This window comes from Saimiri boliviensis, chromosome 4 (genome assembly GCF_048565385.1).
Source record: "Saimiri boliviensis isolate mSaiBol1 chromosome 4, mSaiBol1.pri, whole genome shotgun sequence".
Lineage (NCBI taxonomy): Eukaryota > Metazoa > Chordata > Mammalia > Primates > Cebidae > Saimiri > Saimiri boliviensis.
This window is the reverse complement of record NC_133452.1, coordinates 50,914,764-50,936,279: the sequence shown is the minus strand read 5'-3', so window position 1 is coordinate 50,936,279 and position 21,516 is coordinate 50,914,764. Positions and strand designations below refer to the sequence as shown.

The window sequence follows — 21,516 nt, the reverse complement described above, 5'->3', positions numbered from 1 at the left end:
GAGTTAGAGACCAGCCTAAGGAACATAGTGAGACCCTGTCTTAAAAAAAAAGGAAAAGAATTAACTATATAAATTGATCTCCTCCTACCTAAACTCATTTGCCTTAACCTTTAAATATAACTACATCTTTAAAAAGAAGATCTGGTATTGTATGTGCCAATATATAGTGTTAATCAACACTGAATATGATTTAAAAATGTCATGAAAATAATATTCTAATCTTTTAATTTAGATTGAAAGACTTCACAGTCTGAGAAGAATGACATGACTTGTCTCTAGTCAAGTCAATCTAGAAACACAATACAGGAAGAAGTACATGTGAAATATGCAGACCAGGTGATTTAATGAGGAGAATTTTCTCACAGAATAGTTACAAGACTATGTTACTGAAATAGGAATATTGATTATCTAATATGCACTATGCAATTAAAGACTTAAAATAAGGCTGAATAATCTCTGGCAATAATATCTTCCCTAATAGGTCCTATCATATTAGAGAAACTGGATGACTGTAAAGTTGTCCTCTCTAGAACAAAGAAAAAAGTACTGCTGTAAGAACAGCAAAGATCCAAGACACTCTACAATGGAACTCCTCTTCGGAAGACAGTATATTAACATTTCTCGATACTAATTTTTTCATACTAGTTTTAACTCTTTTAAATAGAATACTGAGTGCCTGGAGATAACATTAAAAATTCTGAATACTTCTCACACAGGAAGATTAGCATTAAATAAAAAAGAAACCTGTTTTATTTCTGAAGCTCTTGTATTGGAAGCAAATATGCATATAGTATCAAGTCTTCCACAATATTTGAATCTATTTGTAACTGCACTGAGAATAAGAACTAACCTCACTGAATATTTTAATGACAGCTCTAAATCAAAGAAATAAAAATAACACCACTAACAAAACAGATTTATACTTTTAAATAAGCTGAATATATAATACAAATCAAAGACACAAATTGCATGTTTTTTAGAATGCAGATTATCTGTCACCCATTAGCTCTTAAAATCAACTTGGAAACCAATCCTTTCAAATAAAATAGAAGATAAAACGATGTTTACCCTCATATTACATAAGTAGCATGGTGGTTCACATTTTAGCATCTCTGAAATATTAACAAGTACTTTTGAACAAAGAAACTGTTCTGCTACTGGAATTAACTCCACTCAAGCCAGCCTCTATTCTACTATCAGAATTATCTTCTAGAATCAAGTATGTTTATGTTATTCTTCTACTTACACAGAGCTATGAGCCCCTTACGGTATATTAAATAAAATTCAAACTCCTTAAGTTAGGGAAAGTTCTTCACCAACTGTCAGCTTCACTTTCTAACACTTGGCGACTTCTACCTACAAGACATCTATCCACACTTACCTAATTGCTTTCTCCAAACAGATGAGATTATTTCATGACTCCATGCTGTTTCACTTCTGTACCTTAAGAGTCCTACTTCAGACTTAACTTGTTCTCTTTTCCCTGATTCCTCTAGGTGGCATTAAATAACTACTACTTTGTTCTCTCCCAATATATTATTCAAAATTCCAACAACCTTTATTAAACTATATTAACCCATATGTATATGACTTTCTTCTCCCTCACCTACCCATGAAAAATGAAATACAACCTTTTTTTTTTGAGACGGAGTCCCACTCTGTCGCCCAGGGTGGAGTGCAGTGGCGCCATCTCGGCTCACTGCAACCTCCTCTGCCTCCCGAGTTTTCAAGCAATTCTCCTATCTCAGCCTCCTCAGTAGCTGGGATAAATTTTGTATTTTCAGTAGAGATGGGGTTTCACCATGTTGGCAGGCTGGTCTGGAACTCCTGACTTCATACTCTGCCTGCCTCAGCCTCCCAAAGTGCTGGGACTACAGGCGTGAGCCGCTGTGCACAGCCAAAAGACAACTTTTTTTAGTGTCTAGCACCTAGTATAAAGCTGCACACTTACACAGGGTCTCAAGAAATGTAGTCATTATAAAAAACTGGATACCTAATAAATGTTCACAGAATAAAATTAGAATTTTGGAAGCCTTACAATTGCAACTACAAAAATATCTTTCGGTTTAGAAGAAGGATTAAAACAAGGGTTTTGTTTGGTGTTTGTTGTCTGTTTATTTTAAAATCCAGAATATTTTAAACTATCCCTTGAGCCACTATGCATTTAAGTGTCTATTTAGAGATCAGCAAATATTTATCAATGCAGCTTTTTTAAAAAGTAATTTTAAATAATTTAGAAAGACAATGGCCAACATTCCCAATATAGGAAAACGGTCTCCAGTAGGTAAAAAGGCACAAAAGTCACACACAGAAAAATCAGAACATTAAACTGTAAGAAAAAATGTTCATATTAACAGTAGCCAAAAAAGGAAAACAACAAATCTTGTACTATGCTGAATAATATCCAGCTGAGAAGGCAGAAACATCATATACTGTTACTTTCTTCATCCCAATCCTCCACTCCACTTCAGTGCTATTTATCTCTAGGGTAAGCGGCTCCAATTGTCTTAATTCGTTTCTTTTATCATAGAAGTACCAGTATATCTCAGTGGAAAAGATGTAGACTGTGAAACCAGGCTACCTGGGTTCAAGTTCATTCTACCTCTTATTAGCAATAAGTCCTCATAAATCACTTAACCACTCTGTGCCTCAATTTCTTCAAATGTAAGAGAAGAAAAAAATTGGGCCGGGCACAGTGGCACACACCTGTAACCCCAGCACTTTGGGAGGTCAAGGCGGGTGGATCACAAGATCAAGAGATGGAGACCATCCTGGCCAACATGGTGAAACCCAATCTCTACTAAAAATACAAAAATTAGCTGGGCATGGCTGCGAGTGCCTGTAGTCCCAGCTACTCGGAATGCTGAGGCAGGAGAATTGCTTGAACTCCGGCCTGGTGACAGAGCAAGACTCCGTCTACCCAAAAAAAAAGAGAGAAGAAAAAAATAGAATAGTACCAATATCATAAGGTTGTTGTGATCAATGAACATATAAACTTTTTTTGTTGTTGTTTTTGAGACAAAGTCTCTCTCAATTGTCCACTGCTGGAGTGCAGTGGTGCAATCTTGGCTCACTACAATCTCCGTCTCCCAGGTTCAAGAGATTCTCCTGCCTCAACCTCCCAAGTTGTGGGGACTACAGGTGCATACCACCACGCCTGGCTAATTTTGGGGGGTTTTCTTAGAGACAGGGTTTGAATACATTGGTCAGGCTGGTCTCAAACTCCTGACCTCAGGTGATCCGGCCACCTCAGCCTCCCCGTGCTGGGATTACAGGAGTGTAAAGATATTTTTGAAAAGTGCTCCCAGTCTATAAAGATATTTTTGAAAGTCCCAGACATATCATTAGTATCTCAATAAATGTTATTTTTATTATTGTCCATGCATAGAAATTTTCCAGAAGGATAACCAAAAACTATTAAAAATGGAGTGGAGGACTGGCATGTGAAGGCGAAAAAGCTTACTTCACTTTAAGCTTTTCTGTACTGAGTCAACGTTTTACTGTGCATGTATAACTTTAATCATAAGAGAATAAAAAATCATCTGACAAATACTACATAATAATTCTTCAGCTCCTCATGAGGTACAGTACCCCACTCTCTTCCAAGTTTTTAACCTTGTTCTTTTCCCTTCCTATTCAATCAAGGACATATACACTGTCACCAGCTTCTCTCTTAATATTAATATCTTACTAGCATGTTTACAACTACTTATCTCCGTCAAAACATAAACCCGATGCCCATCTCTCTGATAACCACCACTTTTAAAACATCATTCCAAGAGACGAAGCATAAGCTTTCTATCTCTATGATCTCCAAAGTGAATACACATATGCCAGGGAGTACATGAGCCAATCCACTGGCAAGCTGCTGGAGGAAAAAGACTGAGAATTATCTTTAGAAAAAAGTGACACATTAAATTTTGCAATAATATTTAACATACAGGTTAACACTACTGCCCTTACTTGGATTATAAGAGCATCATTATAACAAATGGGGGAGTTCTATACAGAGAGCTTGACAGTGACATTTTCCTGCATTCATCTGATTTTTGCATATAGCAATGCACTGCAGTTTATGGCTGGTTAAGCAGATTCGCATATGACATTATTTAGTTTTACTTAAACTAACCCTCACAAAATGCATTTGTGGTTCTAAAATATTACACCAAAGAAACCTGAACTTGAAAAACCTGAATACTAAAAATATAAACAAACAAGAAAATAGTCAAGCTGATGTTTCCCATGCACACTCTTCAACATTCCTTGTGCAAGAGAAAAAAAAAATTACAAAATCAGATCTGACAGTAATATGTCACCTAGCATTTGGGTTTGAAAAAATAACCACTGATACCCATAAGGGCTAAGATGATGCTTTCAAATGAAACACTCAATATGGAGAGGGCATATTGGAAATCAACATGACATATATCTGCATACTTTAAAAGTCGGAAAAATAATTTTAAAATATACCAATTGTATGTACCACTAAAAAAAAGGATGCCAATTAAATGATACATCCAGATATCAGAAATGCTAAAACATTTTTAAAGTACATCTTAAAATTGATAAAGTAAAATAAATATTGCATACGTAAAATGGAAGCATTTGGGTGAAATTTCTACTGTTAGCCATATCTAAAAACTAAGGCGTCCATTGGTTCTCTATAATCTCAAAACATTTGCAATACACCTACCCTACCGTTTTTATGAAGGGTTTATAACAATGTGTCAAAAAAATAAAAAGAAAAAGAAAAAACAACAGGTAGCAAAACTGGGAGGGGAACTGAGAAACTGTGCTCCTCCAATCCCAAAAGAGATCCAAAGATTTACTCAGATATGAAATGTTAGGTTTTAACCAGAGGTAAAATTTCAAGCCAGAAGAAAGAACCAAGAATTAAGTAACATCAGATTTCAAGATTGGGAATTAAAGTTAAGCAGTCACTGAAGATGCTTTCACTCAGCTAAAATAAGGTTAGCAGCATCAAGTAAGTATACTTTCTCACATAAACACATTAGTCAAAAAAAAATACCTACATTAAAATCTAGCTCAATCTAAGATAACTGGCTTTGCCTGGCAGGGCACAGTGGCTCACGCCTATAATCCCAGTATTCTGGGAGGCTGAGGCAGGTGGATCACCTGAGGTTAGGAGTCCAAGACCAGCCCCTGGCCAACATGGTGAAACCCTGACTCTACTAAAATTTAAAAAAGAAAAAAAAAAATACAAAAAAAAAATTAGGCAAGGTGGTGCACGCCTGTAATCCCAGCTATTTGGGAGGCTAAGGCAGGAGAATCACTTGAACCCGGGAGCTGGAAGTTGAAGTAAACTGAGATGGCACCACTGCACTCCAGCCTGGGTGAGAGAGCGAGACTCTGTCTCAAAAATAATGGTAACAATAATTGGTCTTCTTGCATTTAAGTGTTGTTGTTGTTGTTGTTTTTTAAGACAGGGTTTCACCATGTTGATCAGGCTGGTCTTGAACTTCCAACTTCAGGTGATCCGCCCACCTTGGCCTCCAAAGTGCTTGGATGACAGGCGTGAGCCACCACGCCCAGCCACATTTAAGTGTTTTAATCAAAATTTTAAGTAATCAGTAGCTAGTATTTGTTGCTTTCTAAATATAAATCAAGGAGGGATGGGAAAAAGGGAGACATTGATCCAAAATTACGAAGTTTCAGTTAAACTAGAGGAATAAGTTTTAGTAATCTATTGCACTGCATGGTGAGCACAGTTAATAATTGCTAAAATAGATTTTAACATGCTAATCACAAAAAAATAAATTGGTAATGTGATGGATATACTAGTTAACTTTATTTAATCTTTTTTCTTAATTTTTTTTTAAATTCAGGGGTACATGTGCAGGTTTGCTACACAGGTAAACATGTGTCATGGGGATTTGTTGTTGCAGATTTTTTCATCACCCAGGTATTAAGCCTAGTACCCATCAGTTATTTTTTACTGATCCTCTCCCTCCTCCCACCCTCCTCCTCCCTTAGATAGGTCCCAGTGTGTCTTGTTTCCCTCTATGTGTTCATGTGTTCTCATCATTTAGCTCCTAGTTATAAGTGATAACATGCAGTATTTGGTTTCTGTTCCTGTGTTAGTTTGCAAAGAACAATGGCCTCCAGCTCCATCCATGTCCCCACAGAGTACATAATCTTATTTTTTAATGGCTGCATAGTATTCCATGGTGTACATCTACCACATTTTCTTTATCCAGTCTATTATTAATGGGCATTTGCTTGATTCTGTGTCTTTGCTATTGTGAATACCACTGCAATGAACATATGTGTGCATGTGTCTTTATAACAGAATGATTTCTTTTCCTTTGGTTACATACCCAGTAATGGGATTGCTGGGTTGAATGGTATTTCTGTCTTTAGGTCTTTGAGGAATCGCCACACTGTCTTTCACAATGGTTCAACTGATTTACACTGTCACCACAGTGTATAAGCATTCCTTTTTCTCCACAGCCTTGCCAGTGTCTGTTGTTTTTTACTTTTTAATAAGTCATTCCGACTGGTGTGATTGGTATCTCTCATTGTAGTTTTGATTTGCATTTCTCTAACGATCAGTGGTGTTGAGCTTTTTTTCATGATTGTTGGCTGCGTGTATGTCTTCTTCTGAGAAGTGTCTGTTCATGTCCTTTGCCGACTTTTTAATGGGATTGCTTTTTTCTTGTAAATTTGTTTAAGTTCCTTATACATGCTGGATATTAGACCTCTGTCATATCTAATGACAGATCTTTGTCAGATCTTTGTCTTTTAGTTCTGCATTTACTGAGATAATCATGTGGTTTTTGTCCTTAGTTTTGCACTATTTGCTAAAATTTTCTCCCATTGGGTAGAGCTTGTCTGTTTACTCTCTTGATAGTTTTCTTTGCTGTGCAGAAGCTCTTTTATTAGATCCCATTTGTCAATTTTTGCTTTTGCTGCAATCGCTTTTGGCGTCTGTCCTAAAATTTTAGCCTATGCCTATCCCCTGAATGGTATTGCCTAGGTTGAATTCCAGGGTTTGTATAGGTCTGGGCTTTTAATTAATTAAAATTAATTAATTCAGTCTTTAATCCATCTTGGATTTTTCTATATGGTGTAAGGAAGGGGTTCAGGTTCAATCTTCCACATATGGCTAGCCAGTTATCCCAGCACCATCTATTGAATAGGAAATGCCTTCCCCATGGCTTGTTTTTGTCAGGTCTGTTCAAAAATCAGATGGTTGTAGGTATAATCTTATTTCTGAGTTCTCTATTCTGTTACAATGGTCTGTGTGTCTGTTCTTCTACCAGTACCATGCTGTTTTGGTTACTGTAGCCCTGTAGTATATAGTTTGAAATTGGGTAGCATGATCCCTCCAGCTTTGTTCTTTTTGCTTAGAATTGCCTTGGCTTTTCAGGTTTTTTAGTTACACATGAATTTTAAAAAGTTTCTTGTAGTTCTGTGAAGATTTTTCAATGGTAGTTTAATGGGAATAGCAATCAATCTATAAATTGCTTTGGGCAGTATGACCATTTTAACAATATAAATTCTTCCTATACATGAGCATGGAATGTTTTTCCATTTGTTTGTGTCATCTCTGATTTCTTTGAGCAGCGATTTGTAGTTCTCCTTGTAGATCTTTCACCTACCTAGTTAGCTGTATTCCTAGGTGTTTTATTCTTACTGCGGCAAATTGTGGATGAGAGTTCATTCACAATTTGGCCCTTGGCTTGACTGTTGTTGGTGTACAGGAATGCTAGTGATTTCTGCACATTGATTTTGTATCCTGAGACTTTGCTAAGTTGCTTATCAGCTTAAGAAGTTTTTGGGCTGAGACTATGTGTTTGCTAGATAAAGGATCATGTCATCATCTGCAAACAGGGATAGTTTGACTTCCTCTCTTCCTATTTGAATGCCTGTTCTTCCTCTTGCATGACTGCCCTGGCCACAACTTCCAATACTATCTTGAACAGAAGTGGTGAGAGAGTGTATCTTTGTCTTATGCTAGTTTTCAAGGGGAATGCTTACAGCTTTTGTCCATTCAGTATGTTGGCTGTCTGCTGTCATATATGGCTCTTATTATTTTGAAGTAGTCCTTCAATACCTAATTTATTGAGAATTTTTTACATGAAGGGATGTTGGATTTTATCAAAAGCCTTTTCTGCATCTACTGAGAAAATCGTGTGCTTTTCATCTTTAGTTTTGTTTATGTGATGAGTCACATTTATTGATTTGTGTATGTTGAACCAACCTTGCATCCCAGGGATGAAGCCTACTTGATCATGGTATATAAGCTTTTTGATGTACTGCTGGATTTAATCTTTCTACAATGTATATACATAGATCAAAATATCACATTGCACCCCATAAATATATACAATTATTTGTCAATTAAAAATAAATATAAATAAGTATATTTTATTTATTTTTAAAATAAAAAATATTTAAAATTATATGTATATTAAAAATCAATAAAATATAAAAAGAAAATCCTGAAGTTTACTCACTAACTATGGCAAATAACTTTTAAAACAGGAAGCCAGTCACAAAAGGTTTAAGAAAAGATTCTTCAGCTATGATTTTCTATTTCCTTATTTTCAATTCTACTCTAACAAGAACCTTAAACTAGGGTAGTTCAGACTTTGTTTAAAATTACCTCAACTAAAAATAAAAATTAAATGGATAGAAAAGTAGTCTACCTTTCCCAGAAAAACTATGAATTCATACCAATAAATATTCACCAAGTATTTCTGATGTAAAAGAAAGAACTCAAGAGAAAGCCAGGTTAGCAACAGACTATCCCCTAAGAAAAAATTGTATGTTTGTTGATTTCAGTGTTAGTCCTACCTTCTGGCTACATGAAACATCACATTCAGGCCAGGTGCAGTGGCTCATGGCTGTAATTCCAGCACTTAGGCCAAGGAGGTGGATCACTTGAGGTCAGGAGTTCAATACCAGCCTGGCCAACACGGAGAAGCTCTGTCTCCACTAAAAAATACAAAAATTAGCTGGCTGTGATGGCACATGCTTGTAGTCCCAACTACTTGGGAGGCTGAGACAGGAGACTTGCTCGAATCTGGGAGAAACAGGTTGCAAGTGAGCCGAGATCACACCACTGCACTACAGCCTGGGTAACATAGATTCCATCTCAAAAAAAAAAAAAAAAAAAAAAGTCATGTTCAAAAAAGCATTTTGGCAACTATTAGGAATAATAACCGCATACTTAATTTAGTTTTTCATAAGTCCTTGTTTCTGTTTAAAAACTGGGAAATGGGATACAGTTAAAAACTAATGAAGCTGTTTGTAAAACCACCACAAATACGAGAGTATACAACTTGGCACTTCAGACGGGTTCATCTTTGTCCTAGAACATAAGAACCATACACAATACATTTAAAAGCTAAATAAAAATAAAAATTTGTCTTAAAATGTTTCAAAATAAAGTTTTGAGAAAATGTATAAATATGTGGAAGTTTTCTGTTGCCAAAATTAAAGCATTTAACTTCTAGTCTAACTTTTCAGTACCTTATTCCTAAAATGAACGAATGCTCAGTATTAACTGAGAATGCTTCAGAAAAGCTTCAGATAGGTCATGGTAAGGCCATATATATGTAATTTCTTATGGTCAGGAGGCAATCTCTGCCTCTATAAAAGCAATGTAACCAACTGGTAGGAAACCTTAAACTACATGAAACATAATCCGAATCTTTCATCCCAAAATCTTCCAGAGAAATATATAACCAAAAACTGTGGTTCACTTCAGAACTCTAAACTTCAATATAAAAAGCATTTTCAAAAGGAGTATCAATAAAGCAAATAAGTTTTATTCACTAGACATCAACAGCCGTAGAAAGGCATACAAGTTTCTGATCCTACGTTAACTCTTTAAAGGAACTTAAAATCCTATCAACCACTTTAATTTAAATTTAGCACTACCTAATTAAGTCTTTAAACAATTTATTGCAGGAGGAAAAATGCAAAGGTTGGGGTAGAGTTACTGTTCTGAGGTAGATTTTCAGATCAGACAGAAGTTAACAAGAGCATGAAATAAAACTAGATACAGTACTAAAGTCTGGTCCCCTGATTGAGAGAATCTTCTATTCTGATGGGCAGAGAACACTGTTAATACCAGTTCAGATGCCCTGAGCAGACAGAGTGCTCTCGTCAAGACTTGGCCACTATTCAATGTGAGGCAGCTCAGGAAACCCTTCAGTCCTAGGAAACCTATGACACAAGTCACCTAGTTTAAAAACTGAAACTTCCAGGCAAACCCAGACAATTGGTCACCCTAGCTTAATAAGCGGTAAAGAGAAAGCAATTCAAACATTTATTAAGCACTTATGTATCAACCCTTATGCAATGATGTCAGCTCACTGGATTAGATAATCTCAAATTTCAGCTAGGTTTAAATTTTTAAGTCTCTCACTGAAACTGGCCAAATGCATTGATGCATTTTCTTCTGACTTATCTTACATGGCCACTTGGAAGCATGAGACTGGTGACCACTAGTGCCTTCAGACTCCTCTCTACCAGAATACTTCATTCTCCTGCTTTTTCTAATACTTCATTACTCCTACCTCCCTAGCTGTTCCTTCTCAGTTTCTTTAGAGGGCTTATCTTCCTCTGACTGAAGAGAAAATGTTAGTGTACCAGGGCTTAGTCCTCTACTGTCTTCTCTATTCTCTCAGCATGACCCATTACCTTTAAACACCATTTATACCCAAATAATTCTCAAATTCCTATCTCTTATCCAGCAACCTCCCCACTGAGCTCCAGACTTTTATACCTGACTTCATACTCAACATCTCACCTAACTTCTCAAAAGATCTCAAATTTCACATTGCCGAAAAAGAACTCTTGATTCTATTTATCTTCCTTACACTCTCCCTACTACCCTCTGCCCCAACATTCCCCATCTCAGGAAATGGAATCACTATCAATTATAATTACTGAAGTCAAAATTAAGATGCCATCTTTTGACTCCTCTTTACCTTACTTGACAACTCCAAGTCATCAGTAAATCCCATAAGATTTCTCATGTATATCCCAAATCCATTTTCTTCTCTCCAAATCCAATCTAACCATTCAAATTAAAACCATCATTTCTCACCTAATAAGTGCTATTGCCTATTAGCTGTCTTCCCCACTGCTGTTCTTGCCCCACTCCTCTACAATTTCTTCTTCCAAAGAATAGCCAAGACTGATTATAAACACCTAGAATAAGGAATGTCCATTCCATGTCCCCATTACATGAGAACAGTATCTGCCTCGTAGAAGGCACTCTATGTGCTCAGGAATAAAAGAATGAAGTCACTCCCCGGCTTCCCCTGACATGCAGACACGCAGAATAGAATCCAGACTCCCTACAACCCCTAATATTATTGTCAGGCCTCAGGCCTTCCTCACCTCACAGTTCTGCTTACTAAGCTCCAGATTCACCAGAGTTCTTCAAACTTCTCAAACTCATTTCCTTCCTGGAAATTTTTTGTTCCCTCCACCTGAATGCTTCTCCCTTCATGTTCTGCTTCTTCTCATCCTTCAGATAGCAATGTTACCTCGTCAGCGGTCTCCCTGGCCAGCCACTCAAGGAGCTCTGCCCATCCTCTGCCACCTCACTAAGTCTTTTCCTCTTAGTACTTAACACTAGCTGAATCATCCTGAATCATCTCATTATCTGTTTACTTACTGATCCTCTCCTCTAAAAATGCAAGCTACTGCCAGGCAGCATGGTGGCTCATGCCTGTCATCACAATACTTGGAAGGCCCAGGCGGAAGATCACTTGAGCCTAAAAGTTCAAGACCAACCTAGGTAAGAGTGAGACCTCATCTCTACAAAAAATACAAAAATTAGCCGGCAGTCCTGGCACATTCCTGTATTCCCAGTTGAGCCTGAGAGGTGAGGTGACAGGATTGCTTGCTCCTGGCAGGTCAAGGCTGCAGAGACCTATGATTGCAACACCACACTCCAGCCTGACTGACAGAGCAAGACACTATCTCAAATTTAAAAAAAAAAAGAAAAGAAAAAACCTAAAAAATGTTTTTAAAAGTAAAATACAAGCCCCCTTAGAGCAAGAACCTTATCTTTCTCAGTGATGTATCCTCAGAGGCTAATACAATGTCTAGCACACCATATTTACTGAAAGAATAATTCACAAACATTTCTAATACCAAAGTAACAAGCACTATGCTAGGTAATGATTTTTTTTTTAATTAAAGAAAAACAGAAAGCAAAATACTGGTATGAAAAGCAATTTGATGTTATTTTTATGTTGATCACACCCATCCTTAAATGTCCTTACACAATAAATTGCTCTTCTCAAAATATTTTGCCAGTGTAAAATATGAAAATCCTGATAGTTGTAATAATAATGAATAACACGTTACTGCTTAAAAATTGGCTGGGTGTGGTGGTTCATGCCAGTAATCCCAGCACTTTGGGAGGCCGAGACAGGCGGATCCTTTGAAGTCAGGAGTTAGACACCAACCTGGTCAACATGGTGAAACCCTGTCTCTACAAAAATACAAAGCATTAAGCCAGCTGGTGGTAGTTTATGCCACTAATCCCAGCTACTTGGGAGGCTGAGGCAGGAGAACTGCTTGAACCTGGGGGGCAGAGGTTGCAGTGAGCCAAGACTGAACCACTGCACTCCAGCCTGGGCAACAGAGTGAGACTCTGTTTCAAAAAAAAGTTACTGATTAAAAAGTGTCCGATGATCACATTCTTCATTTTCCTAATGCAAAATTTATGAAAACTAATCAGGCTATAACTCAGGAAAATACTATCCAGAAAACTTTATGCACTCATCATCTTTTCAAAGTATATAAATATACATTTCATCCAGGCAGAAAAATCTTAACTCTCTAAACCCTTTCTGTTCACATATATAAATATCACAACGTGACAAGAGAGGTTATCAACTCACCATTTAGCTTAATTTATCAGCTTCATTCAAACCAGGAAAGTGATCGATTCCAATTATTAATCAAGTTCATTTCACAAAAGTCATCACTAAAGTTAAGAATTGTACCTTATCCCCCAATACCTATTATGAAGGAACATGTCCAGTTGGGTTTATGCTAGTGTTATGTTTCATTTTTACCACAGTACTCTCACAAGTGCATCTAATTCAGAATCACAGCAGAAAACAATATTATCTGTTGCAACCATACCAGTTATTACCACTATCATTATGACATCACTAAACACTTTATGGCAAGCATCAACTAAGAGGTAAATGTAAGCTCAAGGCAATGAACAAATGACATTTTATTCAACTCAAGTGTTTCCTGTAACATTTTATTTTAGCACACCATAAAAGTATAATACTCTACCTCAAAATGTTTTAAGAGTTTTTGTTTCATTTTTGTTTGCTGAAAGAGAGCCTCACTGTTGCCCAGACTGGGGTGCAGTGGTGTGATCTCAGCTCACTGCGACCTCTGCCTTCCAGGTTCAAGCAATTCTCCTGCCTTCAACCTCCCAGAGTAGCTGGGATTACAGACACATACCACCACACCCAGTTAATTTTTGAATTTTTAGTAGAGACAGGGTTTCACCTTGTTGGCCAGGCTAGTCTTGAACTCCTGACTTTAAGCGATCTGCCCAACTCGGCCTCCCAAAGCTCTAGGATTATAGGCATCAGCCACCACACCCAGCCTATGTTAGTATTTTTTTTAATATTATTTATGAAAAGGAACATACTTAGCACACTAGGTATTAATAAGTACTCAAAGTATTCCTATTTCATGCTAGATTTCAAAAGCCTATAGGAAATATGTCTTATGCTTCATCCAACTTGAAACCAGTATACATTTTGAATAGGGTAATCTGAAATGCAATCGACCAAATGCATAAAAAAATACCAATTGTACTGTTTTAAATTAGCCTTCTAACCACACTTGCCAATACAAAAAAAGAGAGACTTTTATTTGAGCTTTCTAAGGAAACATAATACTCATTTTGGCTGGGCGCAGTGACTCAACGCCTGTAATCCTAGCACTTTGGGAGGCTGAGGTGGGTGGATCACTTGAGGCCAGAAGTTAGAAACTAGCATGGCCAATATGGTAAAACCCCATCTCTACTAAAAAAAACAAGTACAAAAATTAGCTGGGTGTGGTGGCGCATGCCTGTAATCTCAGCTACTTGGGAGGCTGAGGCTTGAAACTGGGAGGCAGAAGTTGCAGTAAGCCAAGATCACATCACTGCACTCCAGCCTGGGCAACAGAGGGAAACTCTGTCTCTAATAAATACTTATTTTATTTTGTTTTATAACAGTTACTCCATAAAGCTGAAAAATGGGAAAAGCCAAGTAAAACTGAATCCTAAAACAAAGGCTAAAAGTTCTGTATTTTTCAAATAACACTTATTGTTCCTATTTTTTACGGCCATTTCCTTAAGAAAAGAATTTCCTCTGGTTTTTAGAAAGTGGTTCTATAGTATCTTTGGTTTTTCCTTTAGTATAGTTATATATTTGTATAAACAAACAAACCAGTTTCAGGACATCTTGAATTAATCCACATATTAAGATAAACTCATTTTAATACCAGAATTTATATACTTATCCCTGCCTTCCCACTGGTCCTCAGGACCAAAAAAGATTCCTGATAAATTCAATCAGAGCACTAGTTCTTTTTGTTTTCAGACAAGTCTAATTTTAGGACTGGAATTATTGTTCAAATTATTCAAAAGATATACTGAACAATATTTCAAAAATAAAAATTGCCTTCCAATTCTCAGGAAAAAAGATCCCTACATGAATCAAATCAGAGGTCATTATCTTGACCTTCACCATCTGCTCATTTGCAAAAGAAGCAACACAAGTTTTTCATCTAAGGTAGAACTTTTTAAAACTTTAAATTATCTAAGATAATGTTAAATATTTATGTTTGCTCAAAAAGGAAAGAAACAATAAATAATTACATCACTATTTCAGCATGTAGCCGAAAAAAAAACTTTTACAAGGCACGTCCTGATTTACCAATGGTTTATTACTGACAAATTGAGATAAAATACATGCTTTGGTACAGCTATACTGTCCAAATTTCTTAAATTTGGGTAGTATTTATAAAGTATCTTCTTTACTATATTCTATGCCACAGCAAATGTCTCTCTAGAGGCTGCAATATAACAAAGTCCTTCTTAACTTGAAACACTAAATTTAAAAGTTACTTAACTTTAAATATTAAAATCTTTTCTTCCTCATAGAAAACAATGAAAAATGGATACCATTGCTCAGTGATATACCTCTAAACAAGCTACTATAATCACAAATAAATTTTAAAGATTAGATTACAAAGACATTACAGATGGCTTTTGACACTTACAGATAATTGAAATCACTCCCTATCGCCCCTAGGGATAATGAAGTAGCTTCTCAATCACTGAAGTTACTTAGATGACAGGATTTGTGAATAATCTGTAAACTGGGGAAACCTCAGAACTATGCTGTTTCCTTAGGACAAATAGCATACAATTTAGAAAAACTTCATTCCCTACTTAATATTGCTTTTTACTAAATTCACGCCTACATTAAATTCTATTATTTCTAAAAGTGTTGCAGGACCAAACTTAAGTGAATGATTTAAATCTAACTACGGCTTTTTAAAATGTATATATGTCTTTTTAAAAACCGCATCACAAATATCTAAACTATCACACAACTGCATTATTCGAAATTTCAATAGCCTGATATTAATGCCTTGGTTAGTGCCTGATATTTTTTTAAATAGCAGAAAATATTACCTTCAAAAGACCCATTTCCAAATGCTTCTGCTTTTTTGTTTTGTAAGTAACAGCTTTGAAATATATACAAAAAATATCTCTAAATTACTCAAGACGAGATCAAACACTTTGTGGAGCAATATTACTTAACCGGAGTCCCAGAACCAGCTAAAACTGTAGGGAAAATTTTGCTTATGTATACATGGCATTTTTTTTTTTCTACACAAAAAGTCCATATAACTCAGTTTCTCAAAAGGCCTCAAAACTCAAGATTAAAAGTGCCTGAAAGGACTATCATTGTTAAAGATCATATCACAAGGCAACCCAAGACTTATTTTTTATTCCAAGTTGGGGGGTAGGGGGGATCTATCCTAATTTTGTGGCTCCTACACAACTTCTGAGCGACGAAAGCGTGAAATGGCTGTCCGATACAAACAGCCCCCTTCAGACACCCAGCGCAGCAAACCCCTAATTTTCCTCGAAGGGGCCACGGGAAAGCCAAACGGATTCGTAGCACCGTTGCTCAATGGTCCACCCGCTCCAGCAGGACGCGCCCTCCCCTTACGCCTGAGGGGCTGCGGGGCGGCCACCGGGTTCCTCCGAGGGGCTGAAGTTCCCCTGGGGGTGGCCGACAGCAGCGGCATCTCTGGCAGCATCCTTCCTCCCCAAAACGCGCCCTAAAAGTAGCAGTTACGGGCGTGGGCACAGCCAACCCCCGCCCGCGCCTCGCAGAAGTCGGGCGGGCGAAGAACTGCGGCCCCTCCGAGGCGTGCCGGAGCCGCAGCTGCAGCGCGGTCGCAGCGACCTTCCCGCCCGGGTTCCCGCGAGCGACGGGCAAGCCCCGTTAACACGCCGGTCACACACCCCACGAGCGAACGGAAGAAGCCGGGCAGACAATACAGCCCAACCCGAGGGGGCCCAAGCGAGCTGGAAGTTGAGGGCGCTGGGGCTGCAGCCCAAGGAGGGGCGGCAAGGACGACGAGATGCGGGGCGGACGCGCCCGGAACGCGGCAAGCCAGATGTCTGCCCGGGTGCCGGCAGCGGGGAGGACACCAGGCGCGCTGCGGCGTCGGGGAGGCGACCGGCGGAAGACAGGCCCGAGGCGGGAGGGGAGCGGCGGCGAGGTCCGGAGGCGCCGCGGTCGGCCGTGACCCCCCCACCCCAGCCGGGCGCTGTCCCATCCCTTACCGGCAGGGAAGCTGCGGGCTCCGCCGGGGCTGTCTCGGCCGCAGGCCTCCGGGGCCAGGAAGCGCCCCCACATCGCGGGCGAGAGGGCCGGGTGGGCCGGGGACGCCCGACTCCTCACGTCCGTCCTCCTGCTTCTTCGGCGGCGTAAACTTGCCCGGAGCGTGGGCCTAGGCGGCACGGACTGGAGGAAAGGCGGGTGGCTGCTTAACGGCTGCTCAGCGACGGGCGGGGAGCGTCGGGGCCAGATTCGCCGCAGTGGCGGCGGCTGCCATGGCCAAGCCGGCTGGGCTGAGGCCCCCGGGAATCGGCGACTCGGCGGTGACGGCTGCTAGATCCCGGCTGAGCCCAGGCTCAAAGGCTCCAGGCGAAGTTGCAGCTGCGGGTTCTCTCCGCCCCCTCCGCCCGCGGAGCCTGAGCCGGGGCTGGGGCCGCGAGGGGGCGGGGCCTCGGGCGCTGACTTCAGGCGTGCGCGGCGCGGCGCGGGGCGGGGACTGCGGCGGGCGAGCGGGTGGGCTCCCCGGACTCCGCTTCGCCTCCTCGGCTGCCTCCGGGCTGTCCCGCCATCCCGCCCTCCCGCCGCATTCCTGTCTCCATCTTCCTGCCCTGCGAGTTGAGAAGAGGGCCGCAACTTGTCCTGTGTTGCGATACTCGACCCCTCCCTTGGATAATCCCTCATGCCCTCTCTCCGGGCACCGCTTGAAGACACGTGGAAGACCTGCCCCTCGCGTCACCGCCGCTCGAGATGGAGAGGCCACGCCAGGCGCTGCTGAGGGGCTTCCAGCCTCCCTCGGAATTAGGACTGGGATTTAAATCCTTATCTGTACCGTACCCCTTCGTTTGTGCATCACTTTAGGGAGTAGAAAAGGGATGGTTTTCCTTTAGTGATTTAATGTGGGGGCAACACAGGCACCAGAATATCCATAAGACAGGGATGTGCACCGGAAAAGCTCGGGGGTCATTAGGACCCGAGGCGGAGAGGGGCCGTCATTGTAATCTAGTGGCACAACGTTTCAGATAAGCAACCAGAAAGGAGTAAAAATGGCACCAAAGTCTGTAAAGGGAGCCTCATCCTCCTTGCCCACTCACTACTCCTTCACGTCTTCCTGTTAGTTTCCACCCTTCACCTGAACCCTCAGTGCAGGAGCAGACGTCCTGAGGAAGGGCGAAAAGGGGCATTACTTCTCATTGGCAATATGATGATGCTTCCAATGTTTAGTTACAAAATAGTTAGTGTAATAAATATTGGGCCAGCACTGTGGTGGGAGGCGGGCTCTGCACTAGGCAGATCACTTAGAGGTAAGCCAGAACGCAGGTCACTGAACTAGAGAAGCTTTGAGTTGCATCATGCTTTTTCCTGTCTGGAATCTTGTTAACAAAGCCCTCATATTTGCATTTTTCCCTTAAAGACACTGTAATTGGGAAATACTCTTTAAAATGATTGGAGATTAAATTACATTTAGGTGTGTATTCTATCACTTATCACATCTGTGTTGTAATTTATCTAATTGCAATTTTACATTTAGTCTCCCTGTGGTAGTCTTCCAATTATTTCTCCAAATCATGTATTGTTGGTCAAGGGTCAGCTGTTTCCGATGATAAAAAGAAACAGGAAACATGAAAGACTAATGTGATTGGTTTTTTTTCTGATTTAAATGTGCATTCGCTCATTTTATCTAGCACTTGAGGAAGATAGACGTCTTTTTAAGTCCCAAAAAGAAAATTATCAGAAGCTATAGCACTATGTAAAGTATACATTTTTTCATGCTTTGTAGTTACCACAGTCTCAGGAACAGAACTTTTGAAATTCATTTGTGATGCTGTTCTAAGAAATGTATAAAACATTACAGAAATATCTTGACCTTTGTAAGTTTAAAATACACTTATTATTTCAAAACTGGCAATTTCTACTTCATTCTAAACAATGTTAAAAGAAAATCGTTTACTCGGGTTTTCTACATCTTTTTATCAATGTAAGGGCATGCTACTACACACACAAAAAAAGCACATGTGAAGCTGAAAGTATCTAAAATATATCAATATCCATTACAGAGTAAAAGCAAACAGTAAAAACGTGTTGCTTTTTTTTTTTTTTTTTTTTTTTTTTGGTGCACTTGGCACCAAAGATAAAATTTTTGTGTCCTTAGTAATTAAACGGGATGATAGAGGGCTAATGCAATTAAAATTAATTGAAATACTAAGTGAGAATATCATGTAGATAAAAGTATCGATTTCTGTTAATCATATGAATTCTGAGTATATACTGAACTAATGCTTCCCCCCACATCCATGATACATGAATGACATATATATGGGAGGATACAGCCATGGTTTTCAGAATGATTAAAATGTATCATAACACAAGTTGGAGAACCTAATGACTACCTAACCATTACTAAACCCCATGTGGTAAACTGGCTTATTTTTGTTTTGTTGTGACAGTATTGACAGTATGTTAGGACTACAAGGAGAATCTTACAAGCAAAGACAGTTATCATTGAACCTTGGTAAGCCTCAATCTTGGCAGTTGTTCTACTGTGCAGAGATAAAAGAAGTAAGTAATGAAAATAGTGAGGGACTCTGTGTGTGTGTGTAAGTATGGTTGGTCAGATGAAATTAGGATATTTAATGTTTTGGGATGGGACTTTTTAAACTAGATCACAAAAGAAGAAAATAGTACTAAAAATGCAATATTTAATATCAACTATATTAAACTCTTTGTTTAAAATGCTTCATTTCAAAAAAAGACTATTTAAAAGTGAGAAATAAATGTTGCATTTATAACTCTTAAATTTGTATATAAATCTTTGCAGTGATTAAATTGAGCTATCTTACATGTGTTTTTCTGATTTAAACTTATCAGATTGTGCAAACATCAACTACAGAACTGAAGAGGGATATAACAGTGGATAAAAGTAATATTTTAAAATTAGAAGAGCCAGGTACAGTCACTCATGCCTGTAATCCAGTGCTTTGGGAGACCAAGGCAGGAGAATCACTTAAGCCCAGGAGTTGGAGGCTACAGTGAGCTATGATTGTGCCACCAAACTCAAGCTTGGGCAACAGAGTGAAACCCTGTCTCTAATAAATAAATAAAATTAAAAGAGAACCCCATGCATAATCTGGGGAAAGCTCAGAAGAGCTTTATGTTTACAAAAATATAAAACAGCAAAAGAACCAAAAATATGCAGGAAAAATAAACCAACCAATTACAGCTGAAATAATTCCTAAAGAACTATTGCTGCTACATAGAAAAAGATTTATAAATGAATTCTAAAAGATTCCAAAGACTGGACAAGTCTTATATATCATGTGTGTATCAAGGAGCATGCCATACAACCTCTTCCAGATCACAAAGACGACAAGTTATCCAATTTTTTATGGATTGTTGTAATCCCAAAAATCATTTATAATAAAGAAAAAATTAAAACACTCTTTTGAAGACAGACTTGAATATCTTAACTGGATCCCTGGCAGGTAGAATTCAAATAGATGAAGGGAAAACAAATAGGTTGCTTAACCTGTCTGTGCCCCAGTTCCCTCACCTGCAAATTGGGGATTATAATTATAACTTCCTCACAGGATTGCTGTATGGATTAAACGTGTTAATCTTTGTAAAATACTTAGAACACTGTATGTGTACATCCTATACTGGTGATACAGACAAACATACAATGTGGAAATGTAACTGTGTTAACAACTCACCAAGAAAAAATAACATTCATTGGTATAGGCCAGGTCAGCTGTAGATGATAATTTCTATACATGTATCAGAATAAAGTAGTGATTGATGTCTTTTCCTGACCCTTTGGGTTACTAATTAGTCCAGGAATTATGGTGAAATAGTATACCCTTGACAAATATTTAACACATTTTTGGAAGCCAAGTTCATAGAAACCTTCATTCTAGGCTGTGATTTCCGGCCCAGTGCTACCAAAATAAAGGAAGAAAAATTAGGTGGTATAGCAAGGCCAAGAAGACAAGGACACATCATCTCAAGTCCCCAATTCCTGGGAGCTACAGAAAATGAATCTCACCTGTTCCTTTGGCCCCAGAGTTGCGTTGCAATAACCAATAACAGAGTAGGTATGATATGGACCACTGAAGCGATCCTTAGGAAAGGAAGTGGGTGTGGGAGGGATTGAATTTAGCCAACAGATAAAGTCTTCCAAAGGACCATCAATGTTTTCAGGAACTGCTTAGGACTGACATCTTTATCAATGGAACTTATTGTGGTCACCACCTGGTCATCCTGAGCCTATGAAAAGGAACAAGATCATTTACAGTTAAATAGGACAGCAACCTGGACAGTGCACAACGAGACAAATTCTTTCCTGCCTGCCTGCCTGCCTTTTCAGACACGGAAACAGTAAGTAGAAGGACAGAAGAGTGGATTCAAGAAAGTAGATCATGCCTCCACACACAAACCCACTCATACAGTCTTCTATCTGACCTGCCCTGGTGGAGAAGAGGACTGAAAGCTGAAAATGTCCAAAATGTTAGGGAATTGGACTGAGATGTACTCAGTGGAAAAGGGGGTTTTCAACAGTGTACAGTTGGCAGTGTTACTGGGGGAGAAAAAACTTTGAGTATATGCTTCAAATGATTTGAGACTTCTCACTAAATCAGTTACATATTTT

At 39.0% G+C, this 21,516-nt stretch overlaps 1 protein-coding gene across 6 annotated transcripts in view; it reads right to left on the bottom strand.

The window, feature by feature from the left end:
* The window catches only part of CEP85L (centrosomal protein 85L), a 233,902-nt gene extending 215,106 nt beyond the window's left edge, over window positions 1-18,796 (bottom strand). For 4 of the 6 annotated variants that reach the window (XR_012517197.1, XR_012517196.1, XR_012517198.1 and 1 more), the window contains exon 1: window positions 16,880-17,290. Coding sequence is in view for 3 of the 6 variants with exons in the window: in XM_003938620.4 (XP_003938669.1) it covers window positions 16,880-16,952 (73 nt within the window). In the remaining 3 variants the exon portion in view is untranslated. Of the gene's footprint in view, window positions 1-16,879; window positions 17,292-18,362 lie in introns of those variants that run through there. The other 2 variants (XM_074397567.1, XM_074397566.1) reach the window with 2 other exon arrangements.
* Window positions 18,797-21,516: the final 2,720 nt, after the last annotated feature.